The 19,500-nt window shown below is 45.0% G+C and overlaps 1 protein-coding gene across 2 annotated transcripts in view; it reads left to right on the top strand.

Annotated features, from left to right (window-relative positions):
- The window catches only part of mtmr11 (myotubularin related protein 11), a 32,274-nt gene extending 17,353 nt beyond the window's left edge, over window positions 1-14,921 (top strand). For both annotated transcript variants that reach the window (XM_042107328.1, XM_042107329.1), the window contains exons 3-17: window positions 227-363; window positions 1,169-1,238; window positions 1,400-1,539; window positions 1,880-1,964; window positions 2,544-2,691; window positions 3,548-3,635; window positions 4,295-4,383; window positions 4,880-5,004; window positions 6,347-6,425; window positions 6,956-7,026; window positions 8,461-8,633; window positions 9,329-9,499; window positions 9,865-10,080; window positions 11,085-11,369; window positions 11,645-14,921. In XM_042107328.1, coding sequence (XP_041963262.1) covers window positions 227-363; window positions 1,169-1,238; window positions 1,400-1,539; window positions 1,880-1,964; window positions 2,544-2,691; window positions 3,548-3,635; window positions 4,295-4,383; window positions 4,880-5,004; window positions 6,347-6,425; window positions 6,956-7,026; window positions 8,461-8,633; window positions 9,329-9,499; window positions 9,865-10,080; window positions 11,085-11,369; window positions 11,645-12,163 — 2,396 coding nt within the window. In that variant the 3' untranslated portion in view covers window positions 12,164-14,921. The remainder of the gene's footprint in view (window positions 1-226; window positions 364-1,168; window positions 1,239-1,399; window positions 1,540-1,879; window positions 1,965-2,543; window positions 2,692-3,547; window positions 3,636-4,294; window positions 4,384-4,879; window positions 5,005-6,346; window positions 6,426-6,955; window positions 7,027-8,460; window positions 8,634-9,328; window positions 9,500-9,864; window positions 10,081-11,084; window positions 11,370-11,644) is intronic.
- The last annotated feature ends 4,579 nt before the right edge of the window (window positions 14,922-19,500 follow it).

The following is a 19,500-nucleotide window of genomic DNA, read 5'->3' as shown; positions in this document are numbered from 1 at the left end:
CTGCAGAGTTGCCAGATCTTGCTTGATGAAAATCATAAAACTCAGTACAAACTACAACATATAGAGCAGGATCAAAGCAGATGTGTACATATGCCATATATATTTTTCATTAAATGTAAACATATATGTGTGTTTGGAGTTCTAATGAAACCGCTACAGGTAGATTGACTCAGGCTTCATTCTCTCTTCTCTTCTCTTCTCTTCTCTTCTCTTCTCTTCTCTTCAGGAGAGTGTGTTCTCCAGAGAGCCGTGCTGGTGAGGAAGAAGCTGTCTGCCAAAGAGGGGGGCGGCTGGCTATCTGGCACGCTCTTCTGCACCCACTTCAGGGTGGCCTTCGTGCCCCAGGACAGTCCCAAGCCAGACGTGAGTTTCTACTGCAGTAGCCTCAGACCCCAGAGCACTTGTAGAATATTGACATTATGGACTGATTCCAAACAATTCTATTTAACTGCAGCTTCCATACACTGACTAAGATTAGTGGTGAATTATTAGAATGTTATGTTCCTGTTTGTGTAACGGATGCCAGCTAGCTTAGCTGTGCTTGTGGAACGTTAGTAAACCTCACTCCCCGACGCCTCAAGAGTGCTGCTGGCATGCGAGCCAGTAGCCTGGGCTATTGGCTCAATTGTTAGCACGCTCGCCTCCCGATCCGAGGTGCTGCTGTTTGCGGGTTCGAGTCCGGGCATGTGCAGGGCTGAATCGCGCAGGTTCAACACAACGCAGGTTACATTTGCTTCATAATAGCTTAGCTTAATGTTTAACCATTCATTATCTTACAATTGATGGCCAGAGTGGTCATAACATCTTTTACATTTTAAACCTGTGTGAAAAGCATGTGACTATTTTGTGACATGTAACCCTGTTGTCAGCTGTGGGATAACATGATGAATAAAACACTGTAAACTATGTTTGTCATGGAGTTGGTAACTTTTGTCACTTGGGATATGTTCTGTCATGAAGCTACCGTTCCACATCTTATAGACCAGAATCTAGAATAGGCTTTGGTACAGAATATTTTCCTAAATGTCAGAGAACTATTTGTAACAAGTTAAAACAATTCCTCTCTCAAAATGGAAATATGCTAAATTTGACATTATGTCTAATACAGCTGTCATAGATAACTTTTGACATCTTTCTATAACTAACTCACATGAAATGTCATCACTAGGACAACGCAGATCCCGTGCTGCTAGGGGACCATGATGTGGCTCTGGCTTCCATTGAGAAGGTGGTGGCTGGTGAGTTGTCCTTAGTCACACCTCTTGGTTTGCGTACATAATCGCGGTTGTCATAATAACACTCACAGTGTGTGTGTGTGTGTGTGTGTGTGTGTGTGTGTGTGTGTGTGTGTGTGTGTGTGTGTGTGTGTGTGTGTTGTGGTCTGTGTTTCATGATTCAGTGGGGCCCTCTCGCACCAAACTGGTGACGCCTAACTCATCTTTGAAGTTCACGCCTGAGGAACTGGTACTCTACTGCCGTGACCTCCGTGTTATCTGCTTCCTCTTTGACCGCCTGACGCCAGACACTCAGGCTGTAGAGGTGTGTGTGTGTCTATGTGTGTATGTGTGTGTGTGTTTTCTTTGTCAATAAATAAAATAATATGTAAAAATTATATTTCATAAGATTCACTTCAATGATACATGTGTTCTAGTTTTGGCCATACCATCAGTTTTGAGACCATCCAAGGCTAGTTCATGTCATTATATATCAGTTACCTTCTACCCAGAAGCCCCATGTCAGGGTGATTGAAGTAAAGAAAATGTCTCTTCTCGTAATTGTCTACAGTTGTAGCTCTAGGAATCTCTGACTCTCCATCCAGTCCAGGAAATACATGTGTAGGCCTATTATCTGATTCACAAGAATGCAATGTTTTCTACAGATAACGTACACCATTGCCAAGACATACCAGCCCCTCAGGGCAGGGACCATCCTCTCCTTTCAAAATGCAGCACTAGGTTCTATAGGTGAGTGTCCCAAAGCTGGTTCCTACTAGTATATTGGTTCTTCAACACTTCTTTTTTCATCTTCAATATCAGGACAATGGGCTCAGATCCTTGCAAAAGTTTGTCTGAAGTTCACTGAGCGGATAATCCCTTTAGAAAAAGGAAATGTGAAGGTCAATGAATTTAGATGAAAAACGTTTAACCTTCCAGTCACTACACATTCCCTCAAATTGGGCCTCTTTCACCAAACTTTATCTTTGATCGAAGAAATTGGGCCTCTTTCACCAACCTTTATCTTTGATCGAAGATATTGGATTTTTTCTAAAACACAATACCACACAGTAGTCACACTGTTAATGTGCAAGCAGTTCATACGCAGAAACGTGAGCCAGTGTCGGGATAAGGGCGCCCGCTGGCCAGATGAATAATGAAAAGGTAACTTAAGGCTGGTCACCTGTTGGCCTTTCCTCAACCTTGTGACAGTTTCGAGCATGTGGTCAGTCTTTGTAAACATCCACATCCCAGCGCTTACAGATTTCAGTGCATCCGATGTCACAAGGAACCATGGCTTTGAGGTTACATTCTGTTCCCTTGTGTCAGAAATGAAGCAGTTCCTGAGTAACCGTCGGCGTGACCCCAACATGAACTGGTTCGAGAGCTCAATCGACTGGGAGCAGGAATTGGAGAGAGCCGGGGCCACAGGATGGAGGGTCACCTCAGTCAACGACCGCTTCGAGATGTCCACAAGGTGTGTCTCTGCCTGGCCCTTCTGTTGTTTTCCTGCTAACTTTTACTCATCCATTTACATTAAATGTACAATCTGACAAGAGGCTGTTGATATTGGACATTCATATTTACATTTACAATGACATTTATTCATTTAGCAGACACTTTTATCCAAAGTGGCTTACTACAATAAAATAACATTCAAGCTACATTGCAGAGGATACCTTAGGTAACAGTTAATACTACAGCAATAAATACTACTTCTAGAGGATGAGAGTGCAGAAGTTTAAGTAGTTGAAGTACTACTCGAGTGTAGTACGAGTGTGGTTGAAGGCGATAGTGGTAGAAGAAGAAGAAGGAGATAAGAAAGGAGATTGATAATAAAGTGTATGTGAGGTGTGTTGGGTTGTTAGAAGTGTGAAGAAAGAGAAGGAAATCTTGAGGAGCTAATATTTGAGCTCAACAAGCAATCCAACTCCTCCCCAATCTGTGCTCCTGAAGCAATTCCCATTTTCCGAACCACAAATGTCCCATTTACCATGAACGACGATATCTTTTGAGTTCACACCCTGCACACACAGCTGGAGCATTGGGAGAAATCTTTCACTGGATTTTTGACCATAGTAGCTTTCCCACCTTTGATGCCGTGTGGAATTTTTTCCTGGTTCTTTGCTTTCTCCGAGCCTCCGGGCTCCCTAGAAGACAGCCTGAGGCAAACTAATTTGAAGGGTTCTTCACAGTAAATGCGGTTCTATGGGAGCCGATCTTTAGGGCACAACGATCTTTGCCTCAGGCTGCAGAGCTTTGTGCAGAAGTGTTATTGTGCGTCTGGTTTTAACCCCATAATGACCGGTTCTCCTCTCCTGCACTGGTTCTAGTTTGTCCAGGTTCAATGTGGTCCCACAGAAGGTCCTGGACACAGAGCTGAAGAAAACGTTTGCCCACTTCAACGAGGGACGCATCCCGGTGAGTTCCAAGACCTTACACACTTAAGAGACCTTACACACTTAAGAGACCTTACACACTTAAAGCGATACTCCACCATTTGGGGAAATACACTCATTTTCCACCTCCCGTGTTTTCCACCTCCCCTTGAGTTAAACAATTGAGTTTTACCTTTCCCCATTTCATCCAGCCGTTCTCTGAGTCTGACAGTAGCACTTTTAGCTCCAGCTCATTGAATCAGATTAGACCGTTAGCATCTCTCCTATAAGCTAACGGTCTAATCTGATAAAGGTAAAACTCAATTGTTTAACTCAAGGGGAGGTGGAAAATGAGTGTATTTCCCCAAATGGTGGAATATCCCTTTAAGAGACCTTACACACTTAAGAGACGCTACACTTATGTGTCATCCAACCAAAATAAGACGTGCCGTACTAACTGTGTAATCAGTTTACAAATTAGGTAACTAATTATAAGTGTGGTTTTAGTGTGTAATGAGGTGACGAATGTGTGACAGTGTGTGCGCGTGTGCGTGTGTGTGTGTGTTTTAGTCAATGTATCAGCTACTGTTGCCTCTGTTTTTTTGTTGCTATGGTGTTGTGTTGTGTTGTTTGTTTTTTTTTCCTGTAAAAAGTAGCTCATTTCTTCATCTAGTTTCTTTAACCTTGCCTCTCTCTGTGCAGCGATGGTGTTGGCGCCATCCCCGTGGCAGTGATCTGTTACGTATGGCCAGCTTTCAGAACAACATCTACCATGAAAAGGATGACATCAGGTGTGTGTGTGTGTGTGTGTGTGTGTGTGTGTGTGTGTGTGTGTGTGTGTGTGTGTGTGTGTGTGTGTGTAGATTCTTTCTATGACCACAAAATCGATCATGACCGGGACTGATGGAAATTCAGCTAAATTTACTGAAGTTATACTTAAACCAGTGAGTCATTGTAATGGCGGGCCATTTATAGTTTCTGTTGACTATCACAGGCAGGTTACACTAGGCACATATCTGAAGCGGTCCGTTTGCAGACCATATAAGCGTAGTTTTATATTAGGAGTCTTGCCTAATTTTTTTCTAATGTGCCCGTCGCTATTATGCCTGGTTTAGCCTTTTCCATTGATTATGGTTGAAGCTAGTAATTGTTGCAGCAAATGCTCCACCCACAGGATGTTTCAGATATGTGCCTGCTGTGGCCTGCCTGTTAGTCTGATGACAATACTAGCACTGTTGGAGGAGTGTAACGGTGTCCCTGGTGTTGTTGTTGTTATTGTTGTTGAAGGAACCTGGAGCTGGTGCTGTTTGGGGTCCAGCAGGTGTGTGTGGTGGTGGACTTGGGGGAGGAGATGCCGTCAACGGCCGACATCCAGCTAGCCCACACCAGGTTACGCGCGCTGTGCCTGGGAGGTAGGTACCATCCTCATCATGACAACCCTCTTATTAAAAACACGGTCCTCAGATGTGATCTGAGTCGGGCCTATAAAAAAAAAACTTTTTAGTACACGCGTGGGTGCATATTTGGCTGAAACAGTGTCTAAGAATTCAGGTGTACCACCCCTAAAGCAATTCTGTGGAAGTTTTATGAGGTTGTGCAATGGCTCAGTCAGTGGGAGGATTATATGACTTAGATCTTCATAGAGATCACCCTCCCAAAACAGACTTTCATTGTACCAAGGAAGAAGGTTCCGAAATGTAGAGAATGGCCAGTTTGTTTTGGTAAGAAAATGGACAGCCACCTTGGAAAGATAAAGGATGCAAAGAAAGTGGGAGATCATGACAGTAATCATGACAAACAAGGTAGGAAGGCAAGAAAAACAACATGGAGAATGGCAATGTTGTTGTGAAGGCGAGTCACAGCCTTGTTGTTGTTGTTGTTATGTTGTTGTTGTTGGTGGTGGTGCGTCAGGGGCTGGTTGAAATTCCACTGAATGTTGAGTTTGCGGTGAGCCGCTACATTCCGCTCCTTGACCCAGCGCATCCCGGATCCTCCCCCTCCCCCCACTGTGGAGGCGTCCAGTGCACCTCACTGTGCACTCACAATGAACACAGCGCAGCCTCTCTTTGTTCAGACATGACACACACATACATACATACATACATACATACATACACACACACACACACACACACACACACACACAAACATACATACATACATATATACACACACACACACACACACACACACACACACACATACATACATGTACACATACACACACGCACACGCACGAGTTGCAGCTGTTTTTCCTCTTTTGTTAAGCATTGATGGCATCTGCATAGTGCCCCTTTGCTTGTACATGTCCATTGGCTTATTTTCTATTACCTCTGTACTGTTTTTGGTTCGCTGGTGAGTTTTATTCTCTCACAGTTGACTCCATGTCATTTTCACATCTTCTTATCTTAACATGATGAAAAGGTGTGACACAGAAATCAACACACACACTCGTTATCAGCTTATCTGCTGTCCTCCCACAATGTTCTCCTCCGAGCAGCTGCGATGGAGGGAGAACGGAGACTTCAGTCCAGTCTGTCTCTGACGGCGGACATTTGCACGCCCCTGGCGGCCAGCTCATCCCCGCCCACAATAATAATAATCATCATCCGCAAGAAAACAAAGTGCCTTTGATGCTACGTAGCGGTCACTCGCTCTTGATATTCTGCTCTGGTGTTTTCATCTGTTCACGCTATCTGTCCGTCCCGTCCCCCCCCCCCCCCCCCCCCCCGCTGCTTGTTCCCTCTCCCCCAGACATCTCCGCATCTGTGTCTGTGCCAGATGACAAATGGCTGTCCACGCTGGAGGGCACCCACTGGCAGGACTACATCAGGTAATGCTGGACCCCCATTGGCTCCCCGCTCGCTCGCCGGGCCTGCAGCCTCCCCTTGTGCGTCTGTCACAGAGGGATGTCGCACTGACATTTGGTGTGATGGGAAGGGCATAGTCATGTGTTGCTTTGCAGTCCGTTTGAGATTGTGACATTTAAGAAAGACACAGTCTCAAGTTCCTCACAGCTAAATAGAGTACTCTATAGTTTACAGGTTGAATTATGCAACATCCTAATACAATATGTATTGATGAGTAAATGTTGTATTATGTTAGTCCAGGCTCTTTAATTGACTGAACTCTCATATTCTCTCATATTCCAATAATTGATTGTATTGCTTTAATAGTATCATTGGCATGATACTATTAAAGTGTACATCTGCGTTGTTTTGTCCCTTAAAAGATAAACAAATAAAATCAATGAATAAAATAAAAAAAATGATCTTCACCATGTCTGTATGGTGAGGGCTCTATGGTGTTTCTGCCCTTTGCTATGATATCCTAGATCTTAGCTCTTTGTGCTTGTGTCTGAAGGTGCTGTCTACGGAAGGCTGCAGAGGTGGCCTGCTTGCTCAGAGGTGGCCATCTGACCGTTGTCCTCCAAGGTGAGCTGGCTGATCTCTCCGTCTCTCTTTCATATTCCCTTTCGTTCCTTTGACATGCTGCCATGAAGGGAGGTGTTATCCTGTAGTCTGCGGATCACGCAAGGTGGCGGCCATGCTCTGGTTTGTTATTTCATCTGTCGTCTACCTTCAAACTGGCAAACTGTTACAGCAAGCCTGACACCACCATGCTGTCACAGCTTTTTATAAAACGTCCTCTGTACGGACATATTTGTTAACGTCACATGATTTTTTAAGGTGCGATATTTTCCTGGTGTTTCTCCACTGGTTTTCCTCAAGTCGAGCCCTTTTGGAAAATAGAAATGCGGTCACTGTTGGTGAAAAACAGCAAAAATGAGTCAAACACATTCTCAGATGTCTGGAGGCAACACCCAGCTATGCAAACCTGTTCTCCAGATGGAAAGGCCTGCCCTTATGTGACCACAAGAGGGCGCAGAAGGACAGAAATACAGAAAAAACATTTCAGTAGTCTGCCTGTTTACCAAATGTTAAGCTATTTTGTTTTGATTGGTGGTTTCATTCCTTAGTCATTCCCACAATCTTTACGGCCCTCACTTTGCTTCAGTACTTCTGTTATGTCAAACCCCTTAAGTCATGTGTGCACATAAGAATTTAGGACCCCATGAAAATATATTGCTCTGCGCCCCATTTTTATTCGTCCACATATTGTTCTCAGTTTTTGTGGGCCTTCTGGAGCGACAGACACACTGCAGAACCATTGTTCCTTTTCTTCGTACTGTGTGTGCAATCCAGTGGAGCTGCCCTGAGTCTGAAAACAAAAGCAAAAATTAGTTCTACATTTAGAGACAAATATAGCTACCCACTAGACCAGTGCACATGTGCTGTTTCATATTCTCTCTCTCTCTCTCTCACTACAGTATCTCTCTGCTTGATGATCATTTGTAGAGCATGGTTATTTCAGTAACAAGGGTGTGTTCAGTAGTCCTAGTGTTGACAAGAGACCTGCATTATGACTCCACTTTGAACACACTGATAACTAGAAATAATATTCATGCCGTTTATTAATTTTACAAGAAACAGCCATTGTTAATCAGACTGGCTCTGTCCAAATGTCTAAATGTCAGTGTAAATGTGTACGAGTTCTTGAAATCGTAACTTGATATAAAATGGTGCAACAGAAAATTCTAAATGGAAACATGAGATGGTGCTGTGATGACAAGCAGGAAATGAGCAACATCTGTAGGAGGCTAATAATTTGTTCATGTGTTCATAATTAGTCATTAATGTGAGATGGCTAATAATACATTTTATCTGTTGCAATACACATTATATGTTGCATAATACTCTGAAGGGTGAGCCAGAATTCCCCCTTATGCACTTGCATGTAAAGTTAGATTGGAATGGGCAGGATGCCTTGTCTCTGACCCCTCTTGATTGTCCTGGTCTGGTCTGCAGAGCCTGAAGATCGGGACATGAACTGTGTGGTGTCCAGCCTGGTGCAGGTGATGTGCGACCCGCACTGTCGGACGGTGCCTGGCTTCCAGGCCCTGGTCCAGAAAGAGTGGATCATGGCCGGCCACCGCTTCCTCAGCCGCATCAACTACCACAGAGACAGCGACAAGGAGGAGGTGAGAAAGAGGAAGAGAGAGAGAGAGAGAGAGAGAGAGAGAGAAGGACTGAGAGAAAGAGAGATTGTGTGTGGATAGTATAGACAGGTGGCAGTGTTGGAATAGGAAGCTGTAGTAATCAAACAAATCTACCGTGAATAGATAGATGTGAGATCCTCACCCTCAGATAATGTCCATCTGAATGATGAGTATTTCAGTATGGGTGTGTGTGCTTCAGAGCTGATGTGTAGATGATGAATGCACCCTCAGGGAGATGCAGTGGGACTTTGGTGCTGATGCTTTGTGTGGATGATTGTGTGTGTGTGTGTGTGTGTGTGTGTGTGTGTGTGTGTGTGTGTGTGTGTGTGTGTCTGTGATGATGATGATGATGATGATGATGAACATACTCTTTAGCAGCTGATGTGTCTGCTTGTAGACTTGGGTAATGATCCCACATGAGAATGCATGTAATTGTGAGTCTGTGTTTACACTTTGCCATATGTATCTTACCCAAGTATTCAAATGCTTCCCTCTAACCGTCATCTCTCTCCTCAACCTCTCCTCCTCCTCCGTCATCTCCTCCTCCTCCTCCTCCTCCCTCCTCCTCTCTCTCTCCCCATCTCCTACTCTCTCTCTCCCCATCTCCTCCTCTCTCCTCCTCCTCCTCTCTCTCCTCCTCCTCCCTCCTCACTCTATCTCCTCGTGCTCTCTGTCAGGCCCCAGTGTTCCTGCTCTTCCTGGACTGTGTGTGGCAGCTGTGGGCGCAGTTCCCCTCACGTTTCCAGCTGAGCGGAGACTACCTGCTGGCCCTGCATGACTCGCTGCACGTGCCTCTCTTCAGCAGCTTCCTGGCCAACTGCCAGCGCGAGAGGAGCCGCCGCTCACAGGTACTGCCCGCCTGTGGCCCGCCAAACGCGGGGGAGACTGTCTCACGCTCACTAATGAAGACACATACTCAATAGGAACGTAATCACTTTAGATGTTTTAGATGATTATATGAATTACCGGTAAATCGCATAAACCTTGTAAGTCAAAGTCAATTTTTTATCTTCATTTAAAACAGTTTTAAATGAATGAATCCCAGAGCATCATGTCTTCGGATGCTCCTTAAATGCATGAAAAGATCAATTAAATAAGCCATAAATTAGCCAAAGTAATTTGTGCTTAAATTCTGAGTACTGTAAATGCCATGCTGAGTCATTCCAGTACTCACCTGTGGAGTAAATACTAATGAACCTGTGCCGTGTCGCAGCACCTGGCCCAGAGCTACACGCCGGTGAACGGCCTGCGGGAACTGCCCCAGGGCTCCCCTCAGGACCCGTGTGACCCCCCCCTGCCCCCCGTGTGGGACTGGGCCCTGCAGTACAGCGGTCAGAGACGAGCGCACTTCACCCAGCCTGTCACCCAGCCGGCCTGCCCTCCACCCATGCTCAACGGCAACCTCAACACCAACCTGGGCCCCCACCGGGTGAGTGCGCGCGCTGCCCTGGAGGAGTGGAGCAATACGCCATCAGCTTCAGGGGATTGGTATTCAAGGGTAGTATTCTGTAGCGCAGAGATTGGTTGAATAGCAATGAAGTCGTATTAGAGTCATTTGTGAAAATGGCTTTCAAGCAAGTGAAAGGGCTGCAATGATTTTGGGTGTTATCATTGATCATATGGTTTTCACAGGCAGGTTTTACTGTAAAATATGGAGGGCACTGCACATAATCCACAGTTATCACTACCATGTGGTGGCAGCATCTGATTCAATTTACATGTGTTTTTGGAAGTGTTACGAGGTAAAGGCGCTGTTCTATTCTAACAGATTCAATAGCTCACATGAAATCTTCAGAGTTGCTCAGGTTCTTGCTGGGCCGACTCCATTCTTAGAGGCTCATGGTGATGAAGTGTTTTTCTGCTGCGGCACTCTGTATCACACAGGCTGCTAGGGAGGAGGCAACCGCTGCTCAATCTCCTGTGTGTCTTTAAGGTCATGCTCTAGTTGGCTGTTCCAGATCCATTTCCTTGTATGGCAAAAAAGACCTGATTTCAGCTGCTTGTAGATTGCTCTGTCAGTCAGCTGAATGCTCAGCATCTCCACTCTCTCTCTCTCTCTTTCTGTCTGTCTATCTGTCTCTCTCTCTCTCTCTCTGTCTCTCTTTCTGTCTGTCTGTCTGTCTCTCGCTCTCTCTCATTCTCTCTATCTTTGTTGTGTCTCTGAATGTGTCTGCGTCTTCCACACTTTTCCATGTCTCTTTTCACTCTGCTATTCTCTGTCTGCCTCCTCTTATCTCTGCCCTCTGTTCCTTTTTAATGTCTGTCTTTCTTTCCTCTTCTTTCTCTCCTCACTTTTCATGCTTTCTCATCTCCTTTATCCTCTACCTTCTCTTACCTCTCCTCCTCAATCATCCTCTCTCTCTCTCTCCTCTCTCTCTCTCTCTCTCTCTCCTCACTCTCTCTCATCCTCCTCTCCCTCTCCTCTGTCCACAGCACGTGGACGGCATGGCCGGCTCGGTGTTCCTGCTGTCCCGGGGCTCCTTCTCGTCGCCGTCCAACCTGCTGCCGTGGCGGAGCGGCACCGGCTCGGGCTCTTACCGGAAGAGCCACCGGAGGGCCCCGTCGGCCGAGATGTTGCCCGGCCTGGAGCGCCTGCTGCGGGCCTGCTCGCTGTCCGAGGCCAGCCCTGAGCCCCACGAGCCCCTGCTGCCCCTCCTGCTGGGGCCCTGCGTCAAGGTGTGGAGGGACTGCTACCTCAGGGGGGCGCTCCATGCACAGGTAAATGACCTCACCCAAGACTGACATGCCTCTTGCAAAGCCTCTTGTCATTATCCACTGGCTGTTTCAACAGCATATGGGAATGTTTATACTCTGAAATAATGACCTAAAATAAGACCAAAATAATGACCTCTTGATGTCCACTCAGAGATAGATTTTTGTCTGTTTATTGGATGTGTATGTCTCTAATGGTGCCATCATTATAACAAATCTTAATGGATTTCCAATATTTATTTCTGCATTGTTTTGAGTTTGCCCATGAACTGTGTTCCCAGGCCTTCACCCACCCTATGCCATCGTCCATGCTCCACCCAGTGGAGCAGCTGGCCTGGGAGGTGCAGCAGCTGCGTGAGAAACTGGCCCAGGCCTCCACCTCGTCCTCTTCGTCCTGCTCCTCCTCGTCCTCCTCCCCTTCGTCCTCCCGGACCTCTGACACTCTGCACATCAGGCGGGAATCTCGCCGCTCCGACTCCAACCTCAACCAGAACGCCAACAACGGCACGTTCCTCTTCCCCTCGTCCAGGTCCGCCTCCCACCAGCCTCCCGCCGCCAGAGCCAGTGCCCGCCCCGCCACCCCGCCCAAAGCCGCCTCGAGGCCCCCCGCAACCAACACCAGCCCCCAGCCTCGACCTGCTGGAAGGGATGGACCGAAACACACCTTCCTCTTCGGCCACCAGCCCGACAACCGTCCGGCGCAGCGCTACATTGCAGCCCCGCACAGCAAGCCGTCCAGGAGCAGCAGCAGCAGCAGCAGCGGAGGCTCGTCTGGGATCTCCGGCAGCTCTCTGCAGTGACCACCACGCTCTCAGGACTCCGTTTAGCCCTGCGTTCACAACATCCACTCCTTCACTAGACAGTGCACTCTATAGAGAATGACCACTGAAGTTCTTTGTTATAGTGCACTATGTGGTGAATAAATGGATAGGTATCCCACACTGCCTCCTGTCTGTCTCAAACACACAAAACAAAATGGCCGCTCCCAGACCTACTGGGTGACTCATGGATTTACCTTTTCTTTTGGGAGCCGAGTGAGGCAGACCTCACATCATCCGTGTGTCAAAGTCTGCCACCACCACCAGCTATGCAGAAGGTCATGATAAATAGCACAAGAGAGCTCCGACTGTTTGGGTGTATCTGGACAACATCATACTGTCTCATCCAGTATTACATGGCAGCAGTATACAGCACTAATTTATTTTACATATTTTCAACTGTTGCCTTTTCAAATTCTGTGTTATAAATGAATGACAAAGACTGTTTAAAATAGAGCACACAGCAGAACGCTTTAAGGTCCTGCTGTTCCTGTCTCAAGAGTCAATGCCAAATGTAGTTTTGCTAGTGGGTGAGTATAATCTAGTTGTCCAGTGCTCTTTGTGAGATTGCTCTGAAGCACATGATCTCAGTGTATTTAGAATGCATGTGTGTGTTCCTGTATTGAAGCACAATATGTTAAAGAGTCCTAGTGAAGTAGCAAGAATGATTCATGTCACCATATTCATTTCCATACCACATAGTAGAGAGTGGGCTTTTGAACACTTGAAATAGTGAGTGAATTTACAAGTGCTTCTCAAAGTGAACACTAGAGGACGTAGGTCTCCTCAATCACATATATAACATGACGTAAAGGAACTTAGGGTAGGATAAATTTTCTTACTTTTTTTTCTCTCCAAAAAAAACAAAAGATGCTAATTTAGGCCACAGCAATATTTTGGTACGGACACGGTTGTGTTGTTGAAATATGCATGTTTTAATTATTATGCTTTCAAAATGGTACAAAATGAGTTGTATATTTAGTATTGCAGCTGAATATCGAGCATGTCCAGTGAGAGTGACACAGCAGAATGGCTAGTGGCATGTTGATAGTGAGTCTGTGTCTTGCGGGCCTAAATTCCTTCCATTCCTACACTTTATTTTCTCCCTCTGGCAGTGAATTATTTAAGTTCTGAGGGCCATGGAGGCTTTGATGCTGTGGGGTTTGCTATAAACATACTGTATAATGGTAGAGGTGGTTTTATTATTTGTACTATTTTTCATATAAATATTAGAAAAGTGTTCATTCTCAATCATATAATGAGTAATTATACTCATGAGTATCTTTATCTTCAAAGCGCACAGTGTAGCACAATTTCCTGGTTCCTCATATTTCCTAACGATTTACAAGAGATTTGGTTTTTGGTTTCATTCTCAAGCAGCTAGTCCAGTTCAGGAGGTTGGGGAGAGCACCTTTAAGTGGAAAGTCCGTGAATTTCTATTCCTTCACTGGAATTTGACTGGAAATAACCTTACGGCGGCTGCTCAGTGAACCCGTCTCCTCAGAAAGCTATCTGTTCTGATGAATCACAATGACGTAGTGCAGGCCTCAGACCTGTTGTGCATATGAAGTGGAGAGCGGGAGGATAAAGCACTGGTTTGTTTTCCTTTTGGTAGATGCTGCTTGGCTAGAGTTAATGGCTTCAGTTAGAACGGTACGTCTGTGCTGTGTTTCTAGGGCACAGCAGCTGAGTAATTCCCTTATGACCCAGCAAGGGTGCCATTCCGAGAGGTGTTTGTCTCTCCTCTCTCTTCTCTCTCTCTGTCTCTCTCTCTCTTTTCTCGATCCCTCTTTCCCTATTTGAATCTGGAACATTCGCCAGAAGGGCAGGAAGCTGTCCTGAAGTATGTCTTCTAGGGTTTTCTCCCTGGCTGTCTTTCAAAGTGCGCCACTGCCAGAGTGAGATACACAAAGTCCTCGAGCTTTTTTTAGAGGGCCTGAAGGCAGAGAGAGCTGACTGCTGACTGACTGAGGTCATGGTGAGTGAGATCAGAAGACAGCCTCAGTGGGAGTCAAATGTGTTACTCACTAGAGGTCACACCACGCCTGATACTGTGACTCTGGGGGGGAAAATGTTGAGAACTCTTGTGTCATCAGTTCTACCTGTATTCATGTAGCAATAAATGCATTCATTTGATAGAACAAGAAACATGAACTTGGTAGAGAAAGGAAATGCCCTAAGATCTCTTGGCATAACTGTGGCTTGGTAATCTTCAAAATAAGTGCAATCGCTCTCAAAACCCAAACCAGCATACAAAACAAAACAAAACAAAACAGAGACCTTCTGTGATGGCATCTTGAAAGCAATATTTCAGGAGAAATATGTGTAATCACACTATGCTTACATTTAGCCTACCCTAGCAATGAATAAGGTACTTCTCATGTTAAGTATTTGTTTTATACTTTGATCATTGAGTTTTTTTGTAAGTATTGTTGGCATGAGATGCTGCCTCTGTGGTTAAATGTACTCTTTGGATTTCACTCTAGTGCTTTTGTTCAGACCTCACCATGGAGCGAACTGTAGGTTTCAGGAAGTCTGTCTGCATGAGTGGTGGCTCAACTATGAGAAGTTGTGGTTCAAGGTATGATGACTGATGTCTGGAATTTCATATTACTGTTCAGTTTTTGTAATTGTTGGGATGATCGATGTATCTATTTTCTAGCATTCTGTATTTTTTTGTATGGACATTCAATAGCATGTTTTGAAGTAGATGAATAAATCTAAACCTTAGATAATTTTACATGCCTATTACGTCTGTTTCAATTGATGTGATATTTGATACAAAACAATTGCGTACAGAGTGAAATATGTAATACATTTTATTTCTTAAGAAAATAGTCTAAAATGCCATTGAATTACTACATGACGGGCATCACGACACTGCTGCATAAAATGATTTAACAATAACATTTAAAATATGATCAATATATACAGAACATACAGCGCCCTTTACAATTATTCATGGTGCAAATATAGACCTTCACATATCTGCTGTGTATGTCCACATAAATAAAAATAGTGAATACTAAAATAAAAATAGTATATACTAATAGTAATATACTAAACCATTTAATACATACTGTGCAAGCACATCTAGAGGCAATGCTGCTTTTTGATAAAGTTTGGCACATCAGGGGACAGATGTGGAAGGAGGCGACACAAGGAGTCATGTGAACTCTCACATCACTACAACACTGATATGCAATTATCTTAAGAGCTTATAACCAGGCCCCAGCCTTTTTTTGTACATAGGCTCACACATGATGTCCTCTATGATAAAATGAGCTGTCTGTCTCGCCCAATCAGTCCTAATCCCACTGGATCATCTTCTCATCTGCCACCTGGTGCTTGTGTGCATCAAAAGGAGAGCAGTGGGTTGCGCTGATGTAGCTCTGAGCGTGTACCAGTCCGCCCAGGTGGCGGAGGGACTTGCATATGGGGCATGGGTACTCGGAGAGGCCCTCGATGTCCTCGAAGGCCAGGTTGACGATGTGGTCCGAGCAGGGGCTGCAGTAGAGGTGCCCGCAGGAGAGGCGCTTCAGACGGGCTTCGTAGGAGATGCAGCACTGGCAGTGGGGCAAGTCGGAGCTCAGCGAGATGCTGCCCGTCAGTGAGCTGCTTTCCATGCTGGCTGGGTGGCTCGAGCCAAGCTTTGTTGAAGACCTAGACCAGGAAAAAGCAGGACAGTTGTAAGCAGGGGGATCCTAAAACAGGGGCACTGAATACCTGGAGGGAGACCATGCCACAGAAACAGCATCTCATGATTGTGGCACTCTTGTTGGGTTATATAATGAGAGGTTTGAGTGTTTCTTTGTAAATCTGAATAGTGCTGGAGTAAGCTGGAGTGAGCTAAAATATGAAGCGCTTTCGGTGTTTTTGTAGGTCAGGTTTTTATTGCATGAACGCCTCCACGCAGACGCTCATAACAATGCAAGCCACGCATTTGAGCTATTACCATCTTCAAACCTGATATCACCATAGCAACTAAAAGAAGGGAGAAATGACTAAAACCATGACACCACTGATAAATTCTGGTTAAATATAACGTTAAATAAAACACGATGAATTCAGGTCAATGTATTATAGGCAATTAACATGTTCAAATTACGCACCTCTTTGACGGCGAGCTTTTAAAACAATCGAAGCTTAAAGCTGCAAAAATCCTCCACAGAACGTCCATGCCGTTGCCGATCATGGCAATCCAAACCCGTGTTTTGGTTTTTAAAGACTGTCCGCATTTCTGCGGTTGTCTCGTAGTAACATGTTCCTACTCCTTTGTTTTCAGTAAGCAAAACAGCATTTTTATCACACAAAGCGTCTTGACGGTCATCAGGAATCGGTCCAATTGTCCACCAGACCTAGTGTGATGTGATGGACATCACTTAAAGGTTAAAGAGCGTTTTCATTCTCGCCACAACACCTTATAGACATACGAGTAGACTACAAGCTACTATAGAAGCGAGAGACCGGTTTGGTTGAAATTGAGGCTCGCGCATACTGGAGGCAGCAATCAACTGCGTGTGCGCGTGCCGAGGACGGCCAATTAGGTGACAGTGGAAGCGGATCTATAAAAGAATATGATTTTTTCCTCAAGATTACCATTTTCAGGAAGGTAATTTTGAGCAGATGATTCATGATGTGACAGACAGTGATTGGTTCATCAGGCTACTATATTTAGGAGTGACGGTTCCTATTTTGAAATGTCAGATATGACAAAACTAGCTTTATTGTGTGTCTGAATTAAGCTGAATTAAATATTAAATCAAACAACAAAAGCAACTTTAAAACAAAACCGTAGGTCTACCATAGCCCACGCTTACCTGTAGATTGATATCATTTGGCGTAGGCCTAAATATTTCACCTGATTTAACTGACCAGTAGTCTTAATTTAATTTTAGACATTTTAAAGTGAGCAACATATTTAATTGTCGATGTGAATGCAAAACGTCTCAATTTCAGGGGACGCTAAGATGGATTAAGTGTTTCTTATATTTGTTCTTAATAGTCTAATCATGAAGGCTAATGGAGTGTCAAAACATTTTCGGCGACTCCACCTACTGTTGTATACATGAATTGCAACGCTGTATTAAAAAAAAGAAGTAAATTGCTAATTGCCAGTCAAATCTTTGCCCGTTTGCCAAAACTATCAAAGTTCCTTTTTATATACTCAAATATGTTCCTCAAATGTCAATTTGTAACAGGATATGAATACAGACTGGCACCTTTAAATACAAAAAAGTCATATTGAATGTGTTATTCAATTGGCTATATAATTATTTGAATTTCTCTGACATTCTGGGTCATCTCAAAGTGTTATGCACATCAGCAGTAGCCTACTGATCAGGATGGGGTATCTGTTCCCAAAAAACATATGTACATACATGTCATGAGCATTCTCTCTCCCTGGTAACAACCTTAATTGAATTCAATTCTCTGCCACTCTGCTCACTCTCTCTCTACTCTGCCTAACGAGCTCCACCTGGCTCCGCCCTGCTCTGCTCTTGTTACCTGGCCAGCTGCGCTGCATTTCCCACTCACCATCCTCACCTTGCCCCACTCTGCTCTAATTACTCTGCCAGCTGCACTGCATTTCTCCACTAACCTCTCCCAGTATATAAAGCCCTGTTTTTCAGCCAAGCCCTGTCAGATCGTCTTCAAACCTGGACCAGTAACCTGCCTGCCTGTCTACTCTCTGACTCCTACCTGTGATTCGGATCCATTCTTGACTGCCTCCCTGTTCTACTGCCCCGGTTATCCTGACCTGCCTTCCGGATCTTCTCGATTACTCTCCGATAATCAGCCCCCCCGGTAACTCGAATCTGCCTTCTGTCTCTCACCACGTTTAGTGCCTAGCCCTGGTCTGTACTACTGCCTGCTGTTCATCTTGCTGTTGTGTGTGTTCCCCCAGGCCTCCGACCACCAGACGAGCGAGCCCAGACGCGTCACCACCCTCATCCCGAGACGCCGCTCGATCACTGGGGGGACACACACACTCGGCACCTTGGACTGGAACCCCCCGGAAACTTGGTGACCCCCCCGGAGCCCAGGTAACCCACAGGACCCTGAAAAACCCCAGAGCCCCGAGAACCCCTGGAACCCCTGACACCCCTGGCACTCCTAGCACCCCTGGAACCGGAACCTCCAAGACCTCACGATTCTCTCACTCCTCTCTCCCCCCCCCCCCCCCCCCCCCCTGAACCCTTCAATAAAAAGACTCTGAATTTGAACTTGCGCTCTTGGGTCGTCTTCTGTCCGTGACACATACAGCTCAGTTCCAGGTGACTATAGGCTGCTGTCTGTTGAATTCCATGCAGAATGTTATCAGAATTAATCTTCAAAAGGGTTTTAAAAGTACAGTCTGCAATTTCGTACCAACACTGTTTGTTACAGGCATTTTTTTTTATAAAGGGGTTCCCCTACAGTTGTGGAGTATTTGTATTTTACACCACTTTCGTAAATACCACTCGTGGCTTGCTCAGCTTTCCCTGGACACAGTTCATGTGGATTTGTTTACAAGCCAGCAAATATTTCCGAAGAGCCATGTCGACTGACAAGGTAACATTACACGATTTTTCATAGAAATAGTAGGCAATTGCACGATTACCACAAAGAGCGCAGTTGCATGGCTGGTTCTCCATAGACGGGTACAGCTGGGAACGTGTGCCATTCTCCCCGTTTCAAGTTTCCCAACAAAATGACTTCAAAGGCAGTTTATATTTAGTTTATTTATTTCATATTGTTTATATTAAGGTAAATATCTCGCATAGGATGCCTTTAAAGTTGCTCCACAGTCCTCTACCAGCCCATTTAGAATGCACTAAAAAAGCCTGAAATATCTCCTACTGCTGTAAACATTGCTTCAGGAGCACTGAAGGAGTGTCATTTCCATTTACCCCAATCACTGACCTGAAGGGTATTCCTAATGCGTGGTTCACTGTCAAACCTTGGTAAATTCGCTTAGTACTAGATGTACCGTATAGCATTACAAAATATCACCGCCGCTCAGTCCTGTACATCCTCTCCGCAAAAATAAATCACGCTCGTCAATTTGTTTCCATCTCCTACTCCATCCCCTACTCTTGCAACTTTTGTGTATGCTTGTATGTGCGGACCTGTGTGTGTGTGTGAGTTTGTGTGTGTGTGCCTGTGGATGCATGTGTCAATTTGTCTCCATGGAGCCTGACCGATATGGACTTTTGAAGGCCGATACCGAATTCAATATTTGAGTTTTTCAAAAACTGATAACAGATATATCGGCCGATAGTAATTTTTAACAAGCACATTGAGCTTAATGCAAATCAAACCAGTTAATAGACTAA

The sequence above is a fragment of the Alosa sapidissima genome, chromosome 10, assembly GCF_018492685.1.
Source record: "Alosa sapidissima isolate fAloSap1 chromosome 10, fAloSap1.pri, whole genome shotgun sequence".
Classification (NCBI taxonomy): Eukaryota; Metazoa; Chordata; class Actinopteri; order Clupeiformes; family Clupeidae; genus Alosa; species Alosa sapidissima.
This window is presented reverse-complemented; position numbering and strand designations above follow the sequence as displayed.